General features: G+C 46.8%; 1 protein-coding gene across 3 annotated transcripts in view; it reads right to left on the minus strand.

Annotated features, from left to right (window-relative positions):
- Positions 1 to 14907, minus strand: part of LOC125513138 (uncharacterized) — a 54460-nt gene extending 39553 nt beyond the window's left edge. Inside the window, exons 1-6 of one of the 3 annotated variants that reach the window (XR_015608204.1) lie at positions 14533 to 14907; positions 13237 to 13471; positions 12910 to 13079; positions 10525 to 10667; positions 10219 to 10396; positions 9405 to 9972 (exon numbers count right to left, since the gene is read on the minus strand). Coding sequence is in view for 2 of the 3 variants with exons in the window: in XM_048678176.2 (XP_048534133.1) it covers positions 9405 to 9972; positions 10219 to 10396; positions 10525 to 10667; positions 12910 to 13079; positions 13237 to 13471; positions 14533 to 14732 (1494 nt within the window). In the remaining variant the exon portion in view is untranslated. The remainder of the gene's footprint in view (positions 1 to 9404; positions 9973 to 10218; positions 10397 to 10524; positions 10668 to 12909; positions 13080 to 13236; positions 13472 to 14532) is intronic. The other 2 variants (XM_048678176.2, XM_087527979.1) reach the window with 2 other exon arrangements.
- Positions 14908 to 27708: the final 12801 nt, after the last annotated feature.

Genomic DNA, 27708 nt, shown 5'->3' on the forward strand with positions numbered 1-27708 from the left:
TAGACGATATGGTTAGTTCCAAAAGGGGGTAGCGAGGGGGGTTCCGCAATGCTCCCCGGACATTGGTCAATATGGGAGAAAGGGGGTAGGCCTCCCTCCTTGCATCAAGCTGGCTCGTACTAAAAAAAATCCCTTTTGCTTGGGTTCAACAGGATCTGCAGCTATGAGGAAACCATAAGAGATGGCGGCGGCAGATCTGTAGCAGTCTGAGAAGCAGGTGGGATGGGTAGACAAGGGCTCAACAGGAGTGATAGGTGTGTTGAAAATAAGCATCCGACGACCGACAGGATCCCAACAACCACGGCTCTTATGCTCATCATTGTACCCTAAGAAGACACTTGACGGGCTAAGCGGTAAGTTTGGTGCGCTCATGGGGGGCAAGAAGCGCACAGCAAACACAACCAAACAAATGAAGCGCCCAATAATCAGGAGAGCGGTCAAAGGCGAGCAGTGAATGGCTGAATGTTGCTGAGATAGGTGGAAGTGGAGACAGCCCCAACCCAAAAGTGAGGCGGAAGAGAGGTAGCGATCATCAACACACGAGCCATCTCGAGAAGGTCATGATGCTTGCGCTCAGCCACGCCATTCTGAGCATGAGCACCAGGACAAGAGAACTGAGCAAGAGTAGCCTGCTCAGCAAGGACTCCACACAACATCTTGGAGATATACTCTCCAACAGGGTCAACACAAAACACAGCAATATGCATATGAGTGTGAACCATCATAGCAAGATGCTTATATATAAACAAGACCTCACTACGAGAAGACATAAGATATATCCACGTGTGTAGAGAGAAATCATTTATAAATATAATATTAGTAGTGACAGCCTCTTTTCGAGGCAAAGGGAGCTAGACACCATACATAAGTGAACAAGGTCAAAAGGACACTGAGACACGGTCTCGCTATATGGATAAGGTAACTTACCTGTTTACCAAGCCGTTAACCCTGACATCTAAATACACCACCGGAGACGGATCCAAGAAAACCACTTCGAACTAAGGATGAGAGATGAGGGCCACACAAGTGACAAAGGCAATGATGCCACTGCTGAAAGAGTTGGTAGACAAGGCAACAGAGGTGGAGAGAGTGCAACAATAGCACGGAGGGAACGTGACGTCAATCAAGCTCCTAGAGGCCCTTGGAGTCACGGCGTCGGGGGCCAGCACCAAGGAGAGCACCAGTGTGAAGATCACCAAGGAGAGCACCAGTGTGAAGATCCTAAACAGAACATGAGTCAAATTCGAGAATGGCCCTACAAGCAGAGTCAACAATCTGACAACTAGAAATGAGTTGCATGGTATGTCCGAGAACATGAGTAACATCAGGAACATGAAAAGACAAAGTAAGAACGCCTCGGCCATTAACCAGAAGGATGGTACCATCAGGATCAAGACATGAATAGGAAAATCGAGAGATAGAATGGAGGACGAAGTGGATGAATCATGAGTCATATGAAAAGATGCTCCAGTATCAAGAATCCATGGAGATGTATAGGCTAGTGTAGTAGATAGTCTAACAGTGCCAAAAGAATCAGTAGCAAAAGTTGTTGATGTAGAACCAAAAGTCGCACCTCGTTGGCATCGAAGTCACATAATCTTCTGCTTAGTCAGAGGCTCAACTGAAGAGGTCGACGTAGATGCACCCGGCAAAGGAGTCCGAGGGAGAAGCAGGTCGCGAAGTTGCGCACTCTCCTGTTCAATGAAGGACACGGATGAAGTAGTGGATGTAGCAGCACCACGAGAGGAGCAACCAGCACCACCTATGGAAGCCCTGCAGAAGATGGTGTAGCATGACCAGAATCGTCTGCAGAAGCCGATGAAGGAGACGAGGGCGCATGCAGACAAGCACCAAGTGCCAAGAGAAGGCGCGTGTGTGAGGCACGGCCGATGGAGCAATATGCACCAACACTACCGGTGAAAGTCGCGAGGGCGGAGGGTGTAGAGCAACAATCACCATGTGCGAAGGTCGCGAGAGGCGCTACTAAAGAGCGACCACCACTGCCTATGAAAGACGTCGAAGGAGACGACATCGCAAGTGTACGAGCACCGAGGTGTGCGAGACAAAGTCAATGTAAGGAACACCGCCAAGATTCGGCGGGCAGGGAGGGAGATGCATACCCAACGAAAACATCATACATGTATTTTTCTACTCTTTTTTTAACTGAGCAGAAAAGAATCACGGGCTGGACAAAGGCTAGCGGCGGGTGAAACATGCCAGCAAAAGAGGATGGCACAAATCAACCATGTTTGCTAACACGAGAAACAAACAAACAGGCTGCCTACTCACGCGAGGAACAGGAGGAAGCACGACCAGCAAAGGAGATTGTGTGCACGCGCGGGGGGAAGCAGCAGCCTTGTAGATGTGTGGGTGCGCAGCTGGGCATCAGCCTTGTAAATGTGTGCGTGCGCAGCTTGGCAGCAGCCTTGTAAATGCGTGCATGCGCAGGTGGGCAGCAACGACCAGGGAGGCATCGACCTAAATGGCAGAGGGCGAGGGGCAACACGGGCCTGGCAGAGGGAACCAACTTGAGAAAGATGGCGGCAGCGGCCGAAAGGACCTGGTGCGAGAGTACATCCGTGACCTAGAGACGTGCGACAGGTGGGACGATTCGATTAGGAGGCAGACGGCGCAGTGTCCAGGACATGAATCAGAGGCGGGGTGGCGTGGATCAGAAGCGGGATGGTCCAATGCAGCAACCGAGAGGTACGGCGGCGGCGGAGGGAAAGAGAGCAGGGATGACCGGCAAGAAGATGACGACATCGCTGCGAAGAGATCATAGCAAGAGTTGCGTGTGCGAAAATATTGACCTAGGCTCTAACCATGTTAGGAAATATGCAACTTGTATTCCCATGGGGGCATAGGGCAGTATATATACATGGACAGGTGCAGGAAATATGCAGAAAACCTCTTATAAAATGGGGAAAATAGAAAAGGCTACACGGCTATATATATAGTACTCTAACAGGAAGATCATAGGAGGCACCCGCGCGTTGAGGACCCAAGTGGCGGCGGTCATTTCATAGTTCCGCCCATCACATTCTCAAGGGAGCCTTGGACCCTGATGGTGTCTTTCAGCCCTGGCAGCTTTACCATCATGTAGATGTGATTCAATATAGCCATGAATTGTGCAAACATGTGGCGGACTATCATGGCCATGTAGACCATCTTGAAGTCAACAACCTCGAAGGTGCACAGCTTGCGGAAATTATCTGATTTCTCAAAGATGACGGCAAGTGTGACATCCCTGGGATAATTCCATGGAACTCCCTCAAGTCCTGCTCACTCTCTGTGGGATACCTACATCTGGTCCAATGTTTTCAACGTAATCATGCTAAAGGAACTCCCCCATCAATTAGTACGCGATGAACTCGCACGCTCCCTATGATAGGGGATACGACTAGAGGAAGTCGTCATGGGCGTTGGCATCCTGGTGGGCAGTCTTTCTCGCTAAGCATGATGGGTACTTCTGCCCATTTCATTCTAGCCGCAGGCCAAGCGTTGTCAAACGAGGACATCCCTTGCTATCTTCTTCGCTTCAACCTCCGACTTGTAAGTCACTAATACTCCCCGTAGACATAGTTAAAAAAAGGTGTGCCTAGGTTCTAGGTGATAGCAAAATGCCTAGTGCATAGCTGCGCTTAATCTGCGCATAATTGCGGATAAGCATGCGCTTTGGTCAAAAAAGCAGGTCAGAAAAACGCAAGGCGGTGGCAAAACACACAATTAACGCCTACCGCTTTTTTGAACTATCCATAGATGGTTTACCCACATAAGTACATTGGGGGGGGGGGGGGGGGTCATCGTCATTGTCCTACGACCTCTACATTGATCTCAGCCTTTGTTCTTCTTCCATGTAGTTTGAGAGGGTCCTACACTAAGCTCTTCCATGGGATCCCGTCATATGCAACTTCGCACCAATTGTGATAATCTAGTTGTGTACCCTTTGCGTTTTCCCCGATCTATAAGGGACTTTCTGCATATTGTAGCGCACTTGCATGTGTATACATATGGTCTATGGCCACATAGGAATACAAGTTACATATTCCTAACATGGTATTAGAGCTTAGGTTTAGGTCTTAGTCTTCCCGCACGTCATGTATTCTATTCCTGATGGCATGGTCTGTAATCTTCGTCGCTCTCTATATGGCCTTAAGCAAGCCCCTCGTGCCTGGTTTGAGTGCTTCGCCTTAGTGGTGATTGTGGCTGGTTTTCCGATGAGTGCCCATGATCCAGTGTTTTTGTCCACCTTTCAGCTCGCTGACAGACTCTTCTTCTATATGTCGACGACATGATCATCACTGGCAACGACTCTAAGTACATTGTGTTTGTGATGGCACGTCTTAGTGGAGCAATTTCTTATGTATGATTTTGGTGCTCTTCGCTACTTCCTTAGCATTGAGGTTTCTTCTACCTTTGTCGGCTTCTTTACTTCCCAAGGGAAGTATATCCAGATCTTCTTGCTTGAGCACACTGTTGATTTGATGGAGCTCAAAGTCCACCTTTGTGCTTCTAACAATGAGCCTTTGTCTGATCCTACGCGTTGTCGTCATCTTGTTGGAAGTATTGTCTATCTAGTCATCACTCGTCCAGACATTTCCTATCCCATTCAAATTCTAAGTCAATTTGTCTCTGCTCCCACTTTGGTCCACTACAGTCACCTTTGCGTGTTCTACGGTATCTCCGTGGGCCTATCTCTCGCCATCTCTTCTTCCCACGATCCAGTTCGTTCCAGCTTCAGGCCTATTTGAATGCTATTGGGCTAGTGATCCTTTAGATTGACTGCCCCTTTCTGCTTATTGTGTTTTTCTTGATGGTTCTCTCATTGCCTGGAAGACAAAAAAAACTGACTACAGTTTGCAGTTTCCTATTCAAGTTCAAAGACTGAGTTGCGAGCTATGGTTCTTTTAATAGTAGAGGAGGCTTGGCTACGATGGCTGCGAAGATCTTGGTGTTTGTCACTACACCTACTCCTCTCATCAACCAGTACATGTGCTATCAATACTGCGAGCAACCCTGCGAAGCATGAGCTCACCAAGCATAATGGTGTCGAGGCTTCTTTTGTGCACTCGAGTGTGTGGGATAAGGTTATTCTCTTCAGTATGTGGCTTCCAAGTTATAGTTGGCGGATTTCTTTACGAAGGCCCAGAATAGAGCAGAGTATCTCTCCAAACTCAATGTTGTTGATCCAGCATGATTTTGACAGGGGATGGGGTTGAGTTATATATTTTAGCCATGTACCCTTTTATTTGTTCCATTCTATAAGTTTTTTTTGCATATTTCATGCACCTGTACATGTATATATACTGGCCTATGGCCCCAAGGGAATACAAGTTGCATATTTCCTAGCATTTACCTCTGCCTTCTTCAAATCAAAAAGGGGTGCATTTATCCTTTGAGCCCTAGAACTTGGATTTTGACTGCAATTGACGCTTCTTGGGGCACACTTTGCGCTGCACATGTGGCTCACCTCAACGTTCAAAGTCATTGCTAATGCATCCAACCATGACGTTCGAGTCGCTCCTCCATCATTTCTGCTGGTGTTCTTTCTCATGTTCGGGTCATTTGGACTTCAGTCCCTACCATCTTCGGCCTTCCGTGTGATGGCAACATCGATAGCTATTGCTTTTCTGACGATTTTGACAAGTTGGTTCATGTGGTGGTGCCTTGATCCTTGTGGACCGCAACCTTGAATGTTTCGGTTACTTCTTCGTCCGGGGGATAAGGGACTTTGTGCCATTCCAAGCGGTATGGTGGAGGTAGTCATGTAGCTTTTCATTGCCTGCCATCTTGATGAGCTTAAAATCCTCTTTTATCTCCTTGTTGTCCCCCGTGGTAGAAAGGCTTGTAATGAAGAGGTTCACATAAGGTGTTCCAACAGTCGATAGGGCAATAGGTTCCTAATCCGAAGCTCTCCTCCTCCCACCCACCCACCCCCCCCCCCCCCCCCCCCCGCGCGCGCGTCATTCCCGCGAGTGACAGGGAGAAACCCTAGCCACCACCTCCTCCTCTAGATCCCACTTCGCCGCCACCGCTCGCTAACGGGCAAAGCCCGCTTGGCAGCGGCGGCGACGGGGCCTCCTCTCCTCTCCGTGGGGGCGCGGGCGCCAAGGACGCCTTCTTCGAGCGGGGGCGTGGCGCTACATGTGGGGCGCGGCGGCGCCAGCAGCTGTGCCTTGGTGTGGAGGACTGCTTGTCACCGGCGGTGGCTCGTGCCCGCAGTGGTGGCGACTGCGCGTGCCTGGCTAAGGCAAGGCGTGCTTGGCGGCGGCGGCCCAGGTCAAATCCATTATGATGGGTTCCTGGCGGCGGGCGGCACGGGGGCGGGCAGCGATTGACGGGTTCAACTTTGGTCGTGGCCCACGGCAGCGCGCCGGCAGCTACTGTTGGGTGCGGTGGCTGCCGGTCATCTGCCCGAATTTGCCCCCTGGTCGTCGCTGGCGGCTCAGGGTGGTGGTCGTGCTCACCCTGGTCGTGGCTTGGTTATGGGCTGCGACGGCATGGTGGCAACCCATGGTGACAGTGCGGGTCGCGTCGCGGCGGCAGCTGGACTTCCTCCGGTGTCGGTCTGTTGGCGCACGGTCCTGCTGGAGGTCGCTGGGGTCCTTCGCGGTTGCTGGTGTGGCCGGTCCGTCACCTCGCGTCGTGGAGCGGATGGCAGGGACAAGCCAGATGCGGATCCAGGCCGAGAGCTATGGTTAGGCGCCACAGGAGGTGGCGTATGGAGAGGTGTTGGGAGTGATGGGTGGCGCCGATGCGGTCGGGCCACCCGTCACCGACAGGGGTGTCTGTCGTCGACGTGGTCCGCTCCCGTGTCACTTCTACTCCGACCTGGTGGCTCCCCGATCAATCTGATTGTCTCAGTTGCTGGCGGCTCTATCGACAGTCGGAGCTTGCCGATCGGTTCATCGCTTGCAGCCATGGAGGCCCTATTGGGCGTCGTGTTTACTGGGCAGGGGCTCAGTAGTGGGAGCTGCGGTGCTCGTGGACTAAGCTCGCAGCTCAAGTGCGTGCAGCTAGCGGCCATGGCCGCATGGGCTGTGTGGTGGATGGCGGTTTGACGTTCCGTGTAGGTGTGCCTCTAGGGTACTCATGTCTGGCCACACTGGGCGAAGGAGCATGCATGCCGAGGTGAAAACCCTGTCTGGCTTCGGCCAGGCCGACGGAAGCGGCGCCCGTGGGCGTCGTCATCTTCCTGAAGTCTCCGTTAAGGTTGCTCCTTTCTCTTCGTCGTGCTCCGGATGAAAATCTAGATCCTTGGATCGGGCGGTGTCGGCACTTCGGTGTCGTATCCTTCCTGAAGGCACCGTCTTGGAGCTCACGGTGTCGTCGATCCTCAACTTCACCTCTTCTTGGTATCTCCGAGGAGTGCTCCGGCGGCTTCGTAGTGATGCTTACTGTCATCTTGTAGTCTACTTCGAGTCGTTCAGTGTCTGGTTGTTGTAGCTTCTAGCACCTTTGTATCTGGCCTTAGGTGAGTGTGGTTGTGGGTGTGTTGTGTTGTGGTTTGCTCGACCGTATGAGGTTGTTGCTTTATATGTAAAGCGGGGCGAAAGACTTTTTGGGTAAAAAAGTAGGTTCCTAAGACATGCAAGGGTGTTGCCTTGTAGATGGGTGGTAGGATGTTTGCCATGTCAGAGGTATTGCCGCCCATGACCCGTAACGCCTGGGAAACTTCATAAGGAAGGCGACAGGGTTAGTGAGTCACTCTCGAAGTTGTGAGTCTGTACATGGCGTGGCACCCTCAAGCTGGTGATTTCGTGGGAGGGCTCAACATCCCATAGTATCGTTGCCAAACTTGAAGGTCCGCAATGACGCCTGGTCGACACGTTCATTGGGTAGGTGTGATGGCCTTCGGTGTGCGGGCAACCTAGTCGCCTCTGGGTCATCGCTGTTATCGTTAGATGGTGGACCAAGTGAGTCTGTCTCGACAGGATCGTTTGCTTCTCTTATTGTTGTTACCTCGGGTGGGCCATGTCTCCACTCGTCCACGCCTTCCTTCTTCGTCGCTAGGTGGCAGGGAGCGGCGATTGTTTCGCCCGCTCCTTGTGCAAGCACATCGCAACTTCTCCCATCATTGTGACCTCTGTTTTCCTCAAGATTTCGTGTGGTGTCATGCCTTCCATACTTTGTCTCCTTCGGTTGCTCTTCATGGAAGTCGTGGTTATCCGGTTGTTCACAATCCCACGAATGGTGCTCGATGGGCATCGTTGAAAAATTGAGACAGTTAATGAGTGCAGAACTTCAGGAAGTGGAAAAACAACCGTCCTTCCGGAGTTAAATTAGATTAGCCTTATTTTTCTCCACCCTCAATTGAGTCAATTTCTCAAGTAGCTTCTCAATTCTTTGAATCACCTCCATGATTGCGAATCACCTCAGAGTAAGGTTTTTGAGTCAACAAGTCAAGTCGAGTCACCATGCCTCCGCCTCAGTGATTAGTTGGACATAATTGGTGATTTTCTGTCTTCCAGTACCGGCTCGGTGATTAGTCGGCGACTAACAAACAGAGCCTCGAAGCAGCACAACACAAGTTCTCTTGCGCAGCTAACAAGTACACCACTACAGCTGAACCCCAAGCAGCTGCTAAATGGAAGAGCACAAGAAACCAATCTTCTCCCTGGCACACGCCAAAGCCGAGAATCCAGCATGCTGCTCCCAATGTCCGGGCCACACACACTCTTCTCCTCACAGGCAAATGCACGAGCACCAGACACCCAAACTGCTCGTCCACTGCAGTACACGCACACTCCTGGCTGCACTGCCTGCCTGACCACTTATACTCCTCTGCAGCTATCTCCTCTTCCGTGCAGAGCAAGTGGATGCACTTGTTTTTCCTGCTGTGCAACACAGCAGCAGCTCCTGGGCACACATCTCGTCCAGCCAGATGAGCAGCCTTGGACAAGAGCAGGGCACATTACTCTACACACAGCCGCTGCTGCCTCCCCTTACGTACTGCTGCTGCCTTAACCTGCTGTAGATCCCCTATTTCTGCTGGCCGCACCCCGCTGCCGGCCACCGCATATTATACTAAGGATAAGACTACTCCTGCTCTTTCTGTTTCTTCACATCCCATTGACACAATAATCTGCTCTCTGTCATGCAAGTCCTCAAAACAATATGTTTTGAACATAAAGAGGATGACAGAATGATTGCAACCCTGAACACTCCCCACTCTCATCTGGACTTCCATGAGACAACATATATGCCTCTGTATATTTCCAGTTTCGAGAACTTTAATTAAACCAATGTTACAATAGGGACTGAAACAAGAACCTGGCTCCAGAAATACAAGTCCAAAGTGAAGTAAAATTAAGTGACCAGATTGAACAGGCGATAATGCACGAAAAGGCCAAACAACCTAAAGTAATTGAAAAGATGAAGATATTATGTTGTTCTTAGTTTACCTTCATCACTACCAGGTTTGTATCAAGCCCATCAACTTTGACTCCATCAACTGTGGCTTGGGCCAGTTCAACCTTCTTGTAATTGTTCATTGACTCAGTAACTGCCTTCTGCAAGGAACTCATTTCCCCAACGACTATCTCACCAACAAAGAGTCTCTCACTATTATTACCTGGTGATACCATGCCCAGGTTTGACAGGACAGCGAAGGCAGACATGGAACGCATTCCAATGCTCATGCCTGGTTGATTGGCATGAGCTGAACTTCTTGATGATATAGTACTGGCTAGTGTTTCAAGTATTACATCTCCTCCAGGAAGTTTGTCACAAAGATTGAACAACAAAAGAGATTCGTATCGATTGGAAGCTGGAAAAGCTAATTCTTCGATGGCTTGCAACCGCAAGATACCAAGCGAGGCCTTCAGAATTATTTCCTCTTTATCGACTCCACTTATGTCGAACTTCCTAACAAACCTGTGAACATAAAGAACTTCAGATATAATTGCCAACCAGTAATCACGGCGAGAGTGCCCGGCCAGCTCTGGAAATTCTATGATCACTGGTTCAGTTCTGCATTCAATATTATATAGTCAGAGATGAGTAATCATAAGTAGAACAAATATATATATATACCCTATATATATATATAGATATAGATATGCTAATCGTAAGTAGAACACCAGTCTTAACAGAACAGACTTTTTCTCAAGATAAATAGCAATCAGTTGTATGTTAAATAATTAGTAAAAGATCGCTGTAAGCACAACCTATGTTCATTTAATGTAATATTGAGTATTTGCTTTGTTTTAAACTTACAAGGTTGTTGATTTATACATAACAGCTTTGTCAAACAGCCGTGAACCCCATGGGCCAGTCAGCTCAGGTTTAACAATCTGCTTTGCATCTTCTGCAAGTTCATAAGATTTGGGCTTATCAAATGTCACAACCTTTACAGCTTCAAAGTAAAGGGCATGATCCGTAAGTGTCAATCTTCCTGCATCACCAAAGGTTGAAACCAGTGATATAAATACAACAAAAGGAACAAGGCAAAAACATAAATTAAGCTGTAAGTAATCAAACATGCAATCAACTTGATCAGCCCCATCAGTAAACCAGACAAACCTGGCCATGTTGAAATCCCAACATGCTCAAGTACTGGTTGAGTTGTCAATGTTCCATCGACTTCTAGAACCCTTTCTCCTCTCTGTGATCGGAAGCCCGATAGAAGCGATGACTCAGACTGTGTCTTCATTTTCTTAAATGCTCTATATGGACAAAACACATTCAGAGTCGCCTTTACCAAAAAGGAACCAACAGAAATTGATACTTACATATCCTATATTAAGAGGAAACGAAATAGCATAACTGAACTTTATTTGAAATAAAAGTTTATAGACATGTTTCTGATGCATTCAACTTTAAAAAAGGAGTATATCATTGGCAAATAATTTAAAATTAAAAAGGAATGTCAACTACCATCCTATTTCAGATAGTGAAGGAATGTCAACTACCATCTTATTTCAGATAGTGAAGGAATGTCAATTACCATCCTATTTCAGATAGTGATAACACTTCAGAATATGCATTGACACTTAAATGCCTATATGAACAAGTTATATATCGTTAACAATGACAAAATCTGCTTCCCACAATGGCATTTGGGAGAAGGAAGCCATGTCCATGTTTGTACCATGGTACAATATACACTACGATCTTTTGATATCAAGAACATTATGAACATGGCTTTTAAACTATGCCCTTTCGCTCTACAGCCTCAATGTTACATTACTGTACACCTACAGAAGCAAGAAAATGTATAGTTGTTATTCGCTCGTCATACTGTTATGGATGCAAAACTTGATTGTACTGCACAACCCATGGGGCAAATATCTTGTACAATATACTTGGGGTACAAGGAAACCTATACTAATACAACTACGCAAAGAGACCTTAGAATTATATTAATACTCCTTAACCGCCCCTCCCCCACCCCCCTCCCCACCCCCACGCGCGCACACACAACCACCAAATGCAAAGTGTACGCAATAGCATTGCATTTGAAGGTCCAGCTTGGGTCCGATCTGGCATGATCTGTCGAGGGAGCAGACAACCTGGAATGATGCAGCCAACAAGACAGAGGTGAGAGGACGGGACCAATCTGATCCGGAGATCGATGGGGAAAGGTGGAGACGGATAAATTGACTGGGAGGGTGGGCTGGAGACCGAAGGAATCGATCTAGAGGAGCATGAGTTACGCGTGCGAGAAAAAACTGGCTTGTGATACCATGTTATGGATGCAACTTGATTGTATTAACAGCCCATGGGGTAAATATGTAGTACAATAGACTCGGGGTACAACGAAGGAAATTTAGACCTAGACCTATATATACTAATACTCCTTAACACATACAACCTTTTCAATACATGCCAGGAGTCTATAACTCAGCATGAATGAGGTAGTGAATCACTATATAATGGAATCTACTAAGTCTTTGTAGAGATTTCACTTTGGACTACATACGGAGCAAAATGTGTGAATCTACAATCTAAAATGCATCTATATACATTCGTATGTGGTTCATAATGAAATCTCTACAAAGACTTATATTTAGGAACGGAGGGAGTAATAAAATGTCGTACAAGCAAGACTTTTAAGAGACAAAACCTAGTTAGTGATTGCCCAAAAAAACTCCATCTTTGTATATGAAGGTAGCCTCTGTTTGTTGAGAATAAGCAGCAAGAACAGAAGACATCAGATGTGTGATGCAATTATGTGTTTTTATTCATTTGGGAAACAATTAAGAACAGACATACACATCAAGGGGTGCGCAAGAAAATTAGCTGACATTGACAACAGTACACGATATATCTCCATTTCTGTATTTATACCGATTAAGCGATGACCAGTTGTAACAATACATCAGCATAATTGCTCAAACTGATCGAGTTACAATATCTTGTAAGAAATAAGAAAAAAATATGTAGTACTACACATGCACATCCATTATAAGTACTGAATGACGTCATATCTAAACTCTGCAAGAAATACTCCCTCCATCCCGAATTACTTGTCTTAAATTTGTCTAGATACGGATGTATCTAGACACGTTTTAGTGTTAGATACATATGTATCTAGACAAATCTAAGAGAAGTAATTTGGGACGGAGGTAATACTTTAGAGCACAAGGAAAGACAATGTCATGAACGCCAAACAGAATGACGTCATATCTAAACTCTGCAAGAAATACTTTATAGCAGAAGGAAAGACAATGTCACGAACGCCAAACAAAAATTTCAGATTGTGCACTCTAAGACCAGATATCTAGGAAAATTGTCTTACATTTAGTTTAGTTTATTTAAGAACTAATAATGATTTCATCCAAGACAAGGAACAAAATTTAATGTTTTAAAGAATAAGTATACAAAAGATAAAATTGTAAGTACTCGGGTATTTGAACAAGGAAACGTATATGATTACTATGAAAACATTACAGTACAGAAGGTGACCTGTCCAATCCTGCAAGATACTTATCATATACAAGAAACGGAAGACGGCCTCCACTTGTTGATGAAAGCACATCAAAGAGATTTGAAGAAGTTACTACATCAGCGATTGTTGGAATGGCAGGTGCTATTCTTGAGAAAGCCTCCAAACTAACAGTGCTATCAACCTCAACCTACAAATGAGGAGAGATGAAATTCAGTATAAAAGGGATGTTATTACAAAACTTTAATGGAACAAAAGACCTTGTACAGATGATTGTAATGCAAGCCCAGCTCATTCTGTATGACCAACAAATTATTTCGAGAAAGCAATCAAAAGAAAGCTTCTACCTTAACAGTGAGCTGGCTTGAAGAAGAGGGAACTTCCCAAGCTAACATCATATCAAATGTCAGGCGACGAAGGCTTTTGTCAGCAAGATATCCCGCAACTTGTGAGACCTGTGCAAGTGCCCTAAAGCAGCAATATTCCAAAAAGTTTCTCGCATAGTTTCTTGGGTGCTTTATAGAGTCAGATGCTTGCATATCAAAGTCATATTGCAGGTCTTCAATGGATACGTCGAGAACTCTGAAAGGTAATTAGCGCCAAAAAAGGCTGTTCAACATCCAATGGACACAAAATAGGCATTACGTAACTAAGAAAAAGCAAATTTGTTATATGGTATTACTAACTTATTATAATAAAGTACGACACTGCACAGTCATCCTGGCTAACTGTGCTCCACAAATCAAGTCAAAACTAAAGAAAAACATTATGACAGCTCCACGAAACATGGGAAGCTCAACAGGTTCCCAGTCAAGCCAACCACTGGACTACAGATCTTTCAACCGAGTTAAACTATATCAGGTCACACAACATGTTCCTTTGACTCTAAAATGGTATGCACCCAAATATTAAAATAGAACTAATTGTCCAATTCATGAGAAACTATTTCTCAAATTGTCCAGTTACATGCATTGCAATGTAGTTTCCATTGCAACCAACTGAATCTTATGGTTCACGAAAGACCCTTCGACAGAGAATGGAATGGCATGTCATCTTCAATGCTATAGGATCAGTATGGACGTTTGATTCACACAGGAAAAACATAGGATTCTTTACATGAGGTTGTAGTGGATGGAAATTTTCTTATAAAAACTAGTGCAAAGGAATCCTAAGGAAAAATTCCTATGCATGAAACAACCATTGTAGGGAAAAATCCTAAGGATTAGAATCCTCCAAAATTCCTTTGGAAATCCTTTGAATCAAAGAGACCTTAAACCCATTTTCAGATTCAAGATGAACTCCCTCAGACCAGACTACGCTATTTGTTCCTCAAACACAGTACCCTGGACTCATGTAAAGAATAATAATATGCAAGCTAATATCGTTTCAAGATTTTCTGAGAATTTTCACCTACGTCGCCATGTCTGCAGTTTAGAGAGCAGTGGGACTATCCAGGATTATGTGATGATCTAATTCCATTACAAAAAGAAAGAAGCTCGTGAATTAAACAGTCTACAGAAGCTTCGGGAATCAGCATCTCTTAATCTCAAGGCCCAAGTGATAACGAAAATTATAACATCCGAGAGCAACATTTCCTCTTTCCAAACTGAAGAAAACCAACGCCCAGTTCTTTAAGATATTACCGGGAGCAGCGAGAGACGACGGCGCTGACCATGGGGGAGAGGCCGGCAACGGACGTGCTCTTGCAGGCCGAGGGCGAGCGGTAGGGGTCGTCGTCGTCGTCCACGCCGCGGCGGGGGACGGGCCACTTGAAAGACCCGTCCCGCACGAGCCCCTCGAAACCCTCCATCAGCAGATCCCGCGTACTTCTCATCATTGCCATCCTCCAATAGTCCGCCGGATCGGACTAAAGACGGTGTGTGCTTGCCGTGTTCGTGTGATATCACTGCGTAGGCCGTAGGGTCTAGGCGGGCTGGCGGGGACCTTGGTACAGGCGGTGGGACGGTGACCAGGGAAGATGAGACGGGAGGGCGGCGTAGCAGAAGCCCCCAAAATATCCCATTTAATTTCGAGATTTGCAGAGTTTTTTCACAGAATTGAATTGAACTGAACCAAAATTTAGTTTAGAGACGTTTTTTATTTCAAGAGATGTGCATCAGATATACGCTGTAGTTTCGATCGTCTCAAATCTGCTTTTTTTCTTTCAGAATAACCACTTCATTACTTAAGCTAGTCTAGGATTTCATATGATACAATATGTAAAATGCAATTAGCAGGCGTCCATCGCCTAACCGCCGCCAACCTTCTCCCCCCTCCCCCCCCTCTGCCGCACCGCAACTAGAGGACGCCGCCGGGCGATGCCAGTGCGGCCAAGGCGGCGGCTGGCCATCTTTGATAGCCTGACTTATTAGGGATGATAGACTACTTATATTAATAAGGAATTCCTTCTTTTTCGATAGCCCGTTCGGAAAGAACTCCAAAGTTAAGTGCGGTCAGCTTGGAGTAGTTTCAGGATGAGTGACCGACCGGGAAGTTGCTCCCGGATGCGCACGAGTGAGGACAAAGTGCGCAGAAATGACTAGTATTGATATGTGGGGCCAGTCTAGATCCTGCTAGGAATAACGACCACCGGCGGATGTGTCCGGGGCGTTACACCATCCTCCTGCGGCAACACCCGAATCTGGTGGGCACAAATGCGGGCGGTGCATCGGTGCACTGGGACGCGAGGTCCTACTGATCGACGGTGGGCTCAGTGGTTGGATACATGGTGGTAGCTTTCCTTGGCGGCGATGGTGGGCGCGTGCAGGCGTGCGCTGGCCGGAGTAGTGCTGCAGTTCAGGAGAGGACTTGTTCCAGCGGAACGTGGATGCGTTCTCGGACGGACCAGGTGTGGATTTGTCCCTACGAGTACATGCATCCTCCAGGGCGCTTGGGGCGTCATGCCTTGCTAGATGTCGTACCAGCATTCTCTCGCTGGCGCGCAGGGCCTCGGCCGGTGGTCGTGATCCTGATTCGGATCAAACTATTGGTGGTGGTTGAAGATTGCACTGCACCGACCTCTTACATTTCCACGCTGGCTTCCGAACCTCATACGGTTCCACGCTGGCTACTCTTTGAATCTGGTGCTTCGGCGATGGGATGCAAACTATTGGCGAAGGCTTGACGCAGAGGGATGGTTGTGCAGTTGCATCGGTCGCATCGCGTGTAGCTGTTGGGACCATGGAAAAGTGATGGCGGCATCACATGAGTGACTACAATGGTGGTGTTTCTCGAGCACCCGGTTTTGAGCTCCGGCGTGAAAGCCCAAGTCTGACCCGAGTTGATTATACCTGGCAATGGAGAATTCGTACGGCGTTACCTTGTTGAAGGCAGTGCTCGAATATGCTCGGACTGTTTCTTCAGGGTGTAAACCTAAATTATGTCCTTTAGTGTTTGGATCTGATGACGGTGGCGCTTAAGTATCGCTTCATTCCTGAAGGCGTTCTGTCACCTTGTCCTACTTGTGCTGTTATGAGATGGTTGGTGCGGATATGATCTTTCTTGTAGTTTGCTGATCACAGATCTGATCACTTTGGGCTTTTTCTTTATTTTGCCTCGCCTATGCATAGTTTTGGTCTTATATGACTTTGATATTTGCTAGCGTGTTGTGTGTGTGTGTTGTGTGCCTAGCTATGCAGCTAGGTCGGGTGTGTGCTCGTCGTGTTTGTATCCTCTTGATGCTTCATTTTGAGTTAATAAAATCCACTCTTTATTAAAAATACACATTGCACACCTCCCGACTAACACCTACCTTAGCTAACTGATGAGCAACTGAATTCACAAAACGCCTTACCCAACATACTTTAAAATCCTCTCTCGTCCTCAGCAATGGCTTCACTTCTTCTATCATTGGCCCTACAACAAATATATTACTTCCCTGTCATGCATATATTGCAATGGTTTGCATGGATGAAAGGATCGGTATGGTCGACTGGAAGAGGGTGATTAGATGACTAACAAAATTTTGTCCTCGTTTGCATATTTAGGCTCAACAAAAAGTAGGTTGTCTAGATATGCAACTAGGTGGACAACCTGTATGACAAGCAACACAGGTAACAAGTGCAAGCAAGAGTAAACACAAGAAAAAAACTTGCATAGAGTAAAGGACCGAAATAACCGCAAGTGGAGTCGATGGAGACGGAGATGTGTTTACGAAGTTTCCTCCTTTGGGGGAGGTACGTCTCCATTTGGAGGGGTGTGGAGGCACGATGCTCCCCAAGCGTCCCAAGGACTCGCCCTATTTTCCTCACGCCCTCGCAAGATGCAAGGTGCCATGAATCCACTAGTGGTGCCCTTGAAGGCGGCAACAAAACCAGGACCTTTACAAACAAGGTTGGGGCTCTCACCACAACTTAATTGGAGGCTCCTAACACCACAATGGAATGTGGCTCCGAGGTGACATCTTTCATCTAGCATGCCCAAACACCCAAGAGTAACAAGATCCACAAGAGAAAAGTATGGGGGAATCAAATTTCCTTTGGTGAAAGTGTAGATCTAGGTCTTCTCCCTTAATCCCTAGCAAAACAACAAGTTTGGTTAGCTAGAGAAGGAGACCAGGCAATTATGAGCTTCAGGAAACAATGGAGAGATAGAGAGAGGTACTCCCTCCGTTCCAAATTACTCGTCGCAGAAATGGATGTATTTAGAACTAAAATACATCTAGATACATCCATACCTGCGACAAGTAATTCAGAACGGAGGGAGTAAATGGGAGGTGGAAGAACCGCCTCCTTACATAGGGGTTTCCAAATGAGAAAAATTCACTCTAGGTCACAAAACTTGAGCCGGTTGACACTTTAGTACCACTACTTCAAAATACCCGAACTACGGTCCACGTACTTGCGCACAGGGTTCACTTTTGTCCATTTATACGATTCCGTCTACGTATTCGCTAACTTGGTCGAGTCAGCGGCCGTCAGCTCGGCTTTGACCACCACCTGGTCATGCCTGGGGTCAATACTAGTCCATCCGGGGGGTTTTGCAAAATCGCCAGTACCTGGTCGCACCTGGTCGGACCGACCGCGCACCTGGTCATACCTAGTCGGCCGCTTGCTTATCCCCTCACTCTCCTCTTCCTCTCCTCTGAACCCTAGCACAACTCCCTTCCCCGCCGCCCCAGCCATTGCCGACGTCGACGCCCTCCGCCGTCGCAGCCATTGCTGACGCCTCCGTCCTCCTCCGTCCCCGCCGTCCTGTCGTCTTCCAGCTCCGTCCACCTGCATTGCGTGGCCGCTCCGTTGTTGTACCATTGATCGGGTGCCCGGATTGTGGCGAGCAGGTGAGGTTCTACTGGTCTAGCATCGATGAGCATGATGGATGGATCTTCTACAAGTGCGTCAACCACACTATAAGTGCCAGTTCCTAGCTTCTTGTTGATTGATTCGTGTCATGTCAATTCACTGTAGTATTGAAGCAGAGCACTAATTAAAATGGTCTTTAGGTGCTCTCCAGTAGTTTAGTTTGTCCTTGATTGCAAAATTAGTTGGTTAACTAGTCATTGCTCTGATTAATATAGTAGTTTAGACCGTCCTTGTTTGCAAAATTACTAATAGAACTAGTTGATTAACTAGTCTGCCATTGATTCATGCACTCTGAACTTTACTGTCACTCTGTAATTTTGTGTTCTCAGGTCACTTGTGATTTCTGGCGCTGGGAGCTTAAATATGTGGAGCATCTGGTTGAAGCAAGGCGTCTGGTTGGTGATGTTGTTGTAGATGCAATTGGTGCAGCTGAGGACAGGAGGGAAGAGCTTGAGATGTAGAGGACTGAATCAATGGCAGGCAGAGGCACGGTTGGAAGGGGCATGGCTGGAAGAGGCATGGCTGGAAGAGGCACTGTAGGCAGAGCTAATTATGACAGCTCCAGTGAGAATAAGTATGCTACCAAGCAGCAAGTTGCTATGCTTTTAGGATTAGGCAGGGAGATTTTGCTGCTGCTAAAGCTGCTGATGGCTTTTGTTATAGTGCTTTGTGTGATGTGTTTCACCTTAATTATGAAGAAGTGAAGTGTTGTTAAATGAGTAGGTGTAGGTGTTCTAAGAGATCTCTTGTTCTAAATTGAGCATACTAAATGCCAGTGTAGAGATCTCTTGTTTGCTCAGTATGAAGTCTTGGTTGTAATGGATGTTGTAATGGATAATATGTCAGTAATATGAAGTCTGCTTGACCTAATGCTTTGAAATTACTGACAGATGTTTTTGATGTCAGAAGTGTAGTTAAACTAATTCTGCAGAAGTTTACCTAATTCAAATTCTGTCAGAATTGTACTTAACCTCATTGCTTTCAAATTACTGACAGAAATGCTTTCATAAGTAATTGCTGACAGAAATGCACCTAACCTAATAAGGGTTAACTAATTGCTGACAGAAATGCACTTAACTAATTGTTGTCATAACTGGACTAACTTGTGTTAACTAATTGTTGTCATAAATGTAACTCATGTCAGCCCAGGTGTGACGCCCCCGATTCAATGGTACACTGATCATACACGCAAACGTGTACGATCAAGATCAGGGACTCGCGGGAAGATATCACAACACAACTCTACAAATAAAATAAGTCATACAAGCATCATATTACAAGCCAGGGGCCTCGAGGGCTCGAATACAAGAGCTTCATCATAGACGAGTCAGCGGAAGCAACAATATCTGAGTACAGACATAAGTTAAACAAGTTTGCCTTAAGAAGGCTAGCACAAACTGGGATACAAATCGAAAGAGGCGCAGGCCTCCTGCCTGGGATCCTCCTAAACTACTCCTGGTCGTCGTCAGCGGGCTGCACGTAGTAGTAGGCACCTCTCGAGTAGTAGTAGTCGTCATCGACAGTGGCGTCGGGCTCCTGGACTCCAACGTCTGGTCGCAGCAATCGGGTATAGGAAAGGGGAAAAGGGGGAGCAAAGCAACCGTGAGTACTCATCCAAAGTACTCGCTAGCAAGGAGCTACACTACATATGTATGCATTGGTATCAAATGGAAAAGGGGGTAACATATGTGGACTGAACTGCAGAATGCCGGAATAATAGGGGGATAGCTAGTCCTATCGAAGACTACGCTTCTGGTAACCTCCATCTTGCAGCAGAAGAAGAGAGTAGATGGTAAGTTCACCAAGTAACATCGCATAACATAATCCTAACCGATGATCCTCCCCTCGTCGCCATGTTAGAGAGCGATCACCGGTTGTATCTGGCACTTGGAAGGGTGTGTTTTATTAAGTATCCGGTTCTAGTTGTCATAAGGTCAAGGTACAACTCCAAGTCATCCTGTTACCGAAGATCATGGCTATTCGAATAGATTAACTTCCCTCCAGAGGTGCACCACATTTCCCAACACGCTCGATCCCCTTTGTCCGGACACACTTGTCGTGGTCATGCCCGGCCTCGGAAGATCAACACGTCGCAGCCCTACCTAGGCACAACAGAGAGGTCAGCACGCCGGTCTAAATCCTATGGCATAGGGGTCTGGGCCCATCGCCCATTGCACACCTGCACGTTGCGTACGCCCGGTGAGCAGACCTAGCCTCCCTTATACAAGAGCAGGCGTTCCAGTCCAACCCGGCGCCCGCCGCTCAGTCGCTGATGTCACGAAGGCTTCGGCTGATACCACGACGTCGAGTGCCCATAACTGTTCCCGCGTAGTTGGTTTGTGCGTATAGGCCAGTAGCCAGACTCAGATCAAACACCCAGATCTTGTTAAGCGTGTTATTTTGAAGTAACCGCGAATGCCGACCAGGGCCAGGCCCACCTCTCTCTTAGGCGGTCTCAACCTGCCCTGTCGCTCCGCCACAAAGTAACAGTCGGTGGCCGTCGGGAACCCAGGCCCACCACTACCGGGATGGAACCACCTGTCCTTTCAGCCCCCACACCGGAATCACTTGCGGGTACTCAACGAGCCGGCCCGACTTTAGTCACAATATGTAAAGCATGTATATATATTATAAACTCGTGATCAACACCCGAGTGATCACGACCCGATAGTATAGCATGGCAGACTGACAAGAATGTAGGGCCACTGATGATAATCTAGCATCCTATACTAAGCATTTAGGATTGCAGGTAAGGTATCAACAAATATAGCAACAATGATAGGCTATGCAACATGATAGGATTAACGGAAAGCAATAACATGGTACACTACTCTAATGCAAGCAGTATAGACAAGAGTAGGTGATATCTGGTGATCAAGGGGGGGGGCTTGCCTGGTTGCTCTGGCAAGAGAGAGGGGTCGTCAACACCGTAGTCATACTAGGTAGCAGCGGCGTCGGTCTCGGTGTCTAGCGAGAGAAGAGGGGGAAGAAACAATGAATATAATGCAAACAGATGCATAGTGATGCATGACATGACAAGTAGCGGTGCTAGGGGTGCCCTAACGCGGTATGAGGTGATACCGGTGAAGGGGGGAAACATCCAGGAAAGTATCCTCGGTGTTTCGCGTTTCTGGACAGATGAACCGGAGGGGGGAAGTTGCGTGTTCGCTATGCTAGGGATGCATGGTGGACGAACGGGCTGCGTATCCGGATTCGTCTCGTCGTTCCGAGCAACTTTCATGTACAAAGTTTTTTCATCTAAGCTACAGTTTATTTTATATGATTTTTCAAAGTTTTAATGAATTTCTGGAATTATATAAATTTTTAATAAAATGGGTAAAATGCTACGGGTACAGAGAGAGTGTACCCAGAAGTTCACCTCTTAGGTTGACAGGTGGGGTCCAGTTGACCGCCCAATCAGCAGTCAACTGGGACCGTTGACTGGTCAAAGGGGTCAACGGGACCCACATGTTAGTGGATGATAGATTAAACTAACCTTATCTATCTAAATAGTGCACTAGGTCCACGTGTCATTGACTGTTAGGTAATTAACCAAGTTAATTAGTCTAGTTAACAGATTAGTTAAGTTAATTAGCTAATTAGGTTAATTAAACAGGTTTAATTAATTAATTAATTATATTTCTTTAATCCTCTTTTTTGTTTTCATTCTTTAACAGGGGTGGGCCCCACGTGTCAATGGCCCAGGGCCTTAGCAGGCGCTGGCAGGGGTTACGGGCGCGGGCGCCGGGTCGCCTGGACCCGGGCGCGGGCGGGAGGGCCGACAGCGAGGCTGGGGCGCCGAGCGCGGGTTGGCCGTGACCACGGCGAAGCCCTCCTACCGGCCACGGCAGGCTGAGACCGGTGAAGGGGGGAAACATCCGGGAAAGTATCCCCGGTGTTTCGCGTTTCCGGACAGATGAACCGGAGGGGGAAAGTTGTGTGTTCGCTATGCTAGGGATGCATGGCGGACGAACGGGCTACGTATCTGGATTCGTCTCGTCGTTCTGAGCAACTTGCATGTACAAAGTTTTTCCATCTGAGCTACGGTTTATTTTATATGATTTTTCAAAGTTTTAATGAATTTTTGGAATTATATAAATTCGAAATAAAATGGGTAAAATGCTACGGGTACACAAAGAGTGTACCTAGAAGTTCACCTCTTAGACTGACACGTGGGGTCCAGTTGACCGCCTAGTCAGCAGTCAACTGGGACCGTTGACTGGTCAAAGGGGTCAACGGGACCCACATGTTAGTGGCTGATAGATTAAACTAACCTTATCTATCTAAATAGTGCATTGGGTCCACGTGTCATTGACTGTTAGGTAATAACCAAGTTAATTAGTCTAGTTAACAGATTAGTTAAGTTAATTAGCTAATTAGGTCAAGTAAACAAGTTTAATTAATTAATTATATTTCTTTAATCCTTTTTTTGTTTTCATTCTTTAACAGGGGCGGGCCCCACGTGTCAATGGCCCAGGGCCTTAGCGGGCGCTGGCAGGGGTTACGGGCGCGGGCGCCGGGTCGCCTGGACCCGGGCGCGGGCGGGAGGGCCGGCAGCGAGGCTGGGGCGCGGGTTGGCCGTGACCACGGCGAGGCCCTCCTACCGGCCGCGGCAGGCGGAGACGGCGACGAGCGCGCGCGCGGCGGACAGGGGCGGCGCGGGCGGAGGCGGGGGTCCGGCGGGAGCGGCGGCGGTGGGCGCGCACGGGGATGGTGCATGGGTCAGTGGTGGCGCGCTAGCGCTAGGGAGCGGCAGGCCGGGAGCGGCTAGTGGGCGCGATGCACGGCACAGAGCAGCGTGGGGGAGAAGCAGCAACAGTAGGCAGCGATGCCAGGCAGGGGAGGGTGAGGCCATGGGTGGCGACCGCGGGGCTCCAGGGACGCGGGGGGGGGGGTGGCGCGGTGACTGCGACGATGATGGTCAGTGCGGGAGCGGTGCGTGTGGGAGTCAGAGGGAAGGGGGAGAGGAGGGGTCCTCACGGGCGGCGTCGAGGAACAAGGACGGCGAGGCTCGTGGGGGTCCAGCGGAGGAGAGTCGAGGACGAGCAGTCCGGCGGGGAGGTCCGACGAGGGGCGATTTGGCTGCGGCGTCGGCGCTTCGTCTGGGGTTGAGCGGTGAGGCGAAGGCGGCGACATCGGGGAAACCATGGCGATTGTTGGCGTCGGGAGGAAGTGGAGGCGCCAGGAGGCCGGTCGGGGGGGAGGGAAGGGTTGAGGAGGCGGGCGCAGACAACGGCGGCGCAAAGCCGTGCGGTGTCGGGGTTTGGTGGTGGGCGGCGATGCCGTGCCCGATCTGGATCGGGGGGGGGGGGGCGAGGGAGAGGTGGGGGATCGAGGGGATCGTGCAGGGGGAGTGGGGGTGTTAGTGAGCTAGGGTTCCCACGGTGGGGGGTTTTAGGGAGTGAGGGGGCCGGCCAGTTGGGCCGGCCAGGCGGCCTGTCGCCTGCCGGGCCGAAGCCCAGTGAGGGGGTTCCTCTTTTCTTTTGTTTTGTCTTAGTATTATTTTTGTTTTATTTTATTTCTTTAATAGTTATTGTTTTGTAATAAGTTAAAGCCCACACCAAAATTAGAGTTGTAAGAAGTTTAGTGGCGAAATAAACTAGTTTAAATTTTGTTTATTATTTAATAGCATTTACATAATTGTTTTTGCTACTATTTTATTCATCTTATGGTATTTAAATATTTTATAAAAGTGTCGTTTCTCCACCAAATTAATGTATGGATTATTTGCCGCAACCGAACATTTTAGTTTTAATGTTTGAAAACTTTTGATGTTTGCCATTAACTCAAATTTGAATTTGAATCGCTTTGAACTAGCGCCGGATTAACAACAGTAATCTGGTGATGTGGCATCATTAGCGGAGGTTCACTGTAGCCTAATTATCCGGGCGTCACAATTCTCCTCCAGTACAAGAAATCTCGTCCCGAGATTTAAGAGGCGTAAGGGGGGGGGAGGTGTTGGTTACGAAATTTTAGCGAGTGTTCTCGGTCTTAGTTGCTCTCCTCAAAGAAGTTGACCCCTTACGTGGATGTCTTCATTTCTCTGCTTCGGGTCATCATGATGAAGTCATCATCATTTCTTCGGAATCTCCATCGTACTTATGAATAGGAAAAGGGGCAGCTTGTCAACAGGGGTAATCATCGGGGGTTAACCCATGAATGAACACATGAGTATTTCTCGAGTTGGACACACGTCGAGAGAAAAGTAATATGGTACCAATAAGAAGTTTCAAATGGATAGACAGTCGTTCGATGTCTGACACTAGGTGTGAAAGGGGTACAAAGCAACAAGAATAAGTATTGCGTCTGATACCAGAATAGTTCATCGGGAAGGTGGCTCGTGAATTACATACGAGGCCACGCGCGATGAATAACTATGGAAACATGGCATGTACAAGAGAGTCAGGATTCGATCCTGTGGAATTGTGGGTTATGGGCCCACCATATGGTTAAAAGTAGGAAGGGCGTTAACATCTTGCACGGTCATGATAGCAAGACATGTCAGAGTGTAGCCTATCAGTTATGTCGGCAAAAATGTCGGTACCAAGGGCGAGGGACGAAGAGAACCATTTTCCTGCTCGTTGAACGAGGCGGACCAATAGGCAAAGTTCTCGTCCATCGGTGATTACCGGAATGTCATCAACAATAGTAACAGGGTCTGACTGACAGAATTGTACATCGAGGTGTTTACATAAGCCAGAGAATATTACTGCTTAGATCATATAGATCACAAGAAAAGTTAAACCAAACAATGGAAAGGAAAATATGATTATCAGATTAAACAGAACAATGGAAAGGAAAATGTGTTTAAACACATATTTCAAGGGTGTATCCTTCCCAAGGACAAGTAGGGCATGATATCCATGCCAGGATAGAAGTAGAAAATCATTTAGGTAAGGGGAGAGGAAGTTCATGACATTACGCAAACAATGGTGTTTGAATAATTTATAAAGACAATTTAGCATTTTGCTTCAAATGTTCTTATCGATGATCAGAGTACCACAGACATGCTTCGAGATATCATTGACATGGTCATCAAGTAAGGGTCAGAATTTGGATACACAAAGGATCCACCAGGAACAACTTATAGAATAAGTCTTACAATTTTCTCATGGAAGAATCGCTAACCTTGCTAAAAAGGGAACTATTATAATAGGTCCTACGACCAGGTGTGCTAGGCATGACATCATCTTACCGGATCAAATAAAAGACTAATGTTATAACTCTTGGAAATATATTCCAACCATCATATCTGACCGAGGTTCAGATCCGATTGGCGTCAGGATATCTTAGACTCAGGATGCCTGAGAAGAAAAAGGCGCAACTCAATTTGATGATATGGCATTGCAAGATTCTCGGGTAATGAACTATGGAAGCAAGTTCTAAAATAAGAGTTCATCATTAAAACCAATGAGAGGATGAAAAGGTGGCTGATGGACTCAGCGACAATTCATCGAGGTTTCCAATAAGATGGATTCCCACAATTATGAGAGCAAGGAGAAAACATTTGTCAGATCAAATGTTATATTGATGTATGCTCGAGGAAAACATACACAATTAAACATTGGTTGAAAGGGGTACGCGAGATATGGGTCTAGGTAGCATGATCAATGCTAGTATGGTGATTCAATAAATAATAGTCTAAGAATGAACTGTTGACCATTAACTCCAAAGCAATAGGGTTGCTAGAAGTTTTGAAGTCGCACATCATAGTTCAATTGTCGGTTTTCCGGTTACAAACATCACAGGGACCAAGGAATGAATGGATATGGTAATAAGTATCACCTATATCAAGAATTCTTAAGAGGTGGTGAAATTCTCATGACATTCTTGACATAAAAGATGGTAATACTCCAAGGTAAGGAACAAATGCTGGATAACAAGGATCTCAAGGTATAACACGAAACACGAAGTAGTTTGTGTTGAACAGAAGGCAATAAAGTGGTCGATGATAACACAAATCATTGAGGGCAAGGATGGTATTTCTCATCATGAATTCAACTGATGTCCTGGAAGGAGTCAAAATGTTGATGATGATCACGACAATTTGTTGTCGAGAGGATCCACGAAGAAGCAATTGAATAGCGACTGCATCAAGCAAAAGGACTGATGCAACAAAAGATTATTGGAGCCACGGATACGATACAAACTCAAAATCAAGCTTACTGTTTTTATGGCGAAATTATATGAGGAGGGAGATCGATGTAAGGTTAGCTCATCGTGAAAAATTGTGCTCCGGAAAGGAGGACCAAGTAGTACAGTTAAAATCATCACGATAAAGATATAGCCAAGCAGGCTAGGAATGACATGATCGGGTACAAACTCGTAAGTAAAGAATATTACTTAGAGTTGTTGAACCGTAATGTGGGCTCGGTTCAGTTATCGGTGTTCTTGAATGTTTAAAATCTCGGAGCCCGTGAAAATTGGGATCAGTGAGGATGTAGTACTTGATGAAGAACTCATAAGAGGTTATGCAGTTCCGTAATAATCTCGAGATACCAGGGGGTAATACTGGACAACAGATCAAAGTAGAGGTTGGGCTGGGGTATTGCTATGCAGAAGACAAGTGCTTAAGCTTGCATAGGAAATGGTATTTAAATGAGAACATCGTCGGAACCATGATTGCAAAAGGCCAGATCCCAGATATAAGATGAACTTGTACTGAGGGAATAATTAATTTAACAGAAGCTTTAATGATAAGATCTACATCGTGTCCATGGGCATGAACACAGGGTTCAAGGTCGACTCCCACTTGTTCAACGGATAACCTTTCATTCACCTCTCGTATTTCAAAAATGACATTACTTGTTGAAAGTTTTTACCTGGTGCAATACCAGATAAGTATGACTCGTGAAATCTTTTGGGTTCGCACAGTTTTAGAGAAGGTATAGGTTCAACCCATAGGGGCATCTTAGGAACATATACCACAAACTTCAGGAGCAAATAACTCAAGCTCGGAAGTTGAGCATGGTTGACAAAGCAGAAGATACAGGATTGTCAAAGACATTATGTATCATGGGAATAACTCACAAGAATTTCCACTGTGAAGGATACTAACGGATGATAACCCAGCAATGGGCTTGGCAGTCCATAATGGAGCTGATGTGAGTATCAGTACTCAATAAGAGGAGGAAAGAATGCAAATGCATCAAATTATAGGATATCTGATTAATTCGATGCTTAGATAACAAAGGAATTATCATTTACAAATCAAGGGATCAGAAGCCAATGGTCATGTAAAACATGTGTGCGAATGGATAAGTTGAATAGACATTAGGGGTACAATCGACGTCAATTTGATTGGTCGATAACCAGCTCATGTTCAAAATGACATCTGAGCCAGGAAGATAATTTAGAAGGGTCAATTGATGATTGTGTGCATTCGCACACATGTTGAATCAATAGGATCAAAATGACGGTGTCAAAAGATACAATGAATATTGATAGTCATATGGGAGCATCCATAATGTAAGCATACAAGTACTTGCAGAGCAATAGTTTGAAGAGGATCCTCAGAAG

This window comes from Triticum urartu, chromosome 6A, assembly GCF_056163025.1.
Source record: "Triticum urartu cultivar PI428250 chromosome 6A, HENAU_Tu73, whole genome shotgun sequence".
Classification (NCBI taxonomy): Eukaryota; Viridiplantae; Streptophyta; class Magnoliopsida; order Poales; family Poaceae; genus Triticum; species Triticum urartu.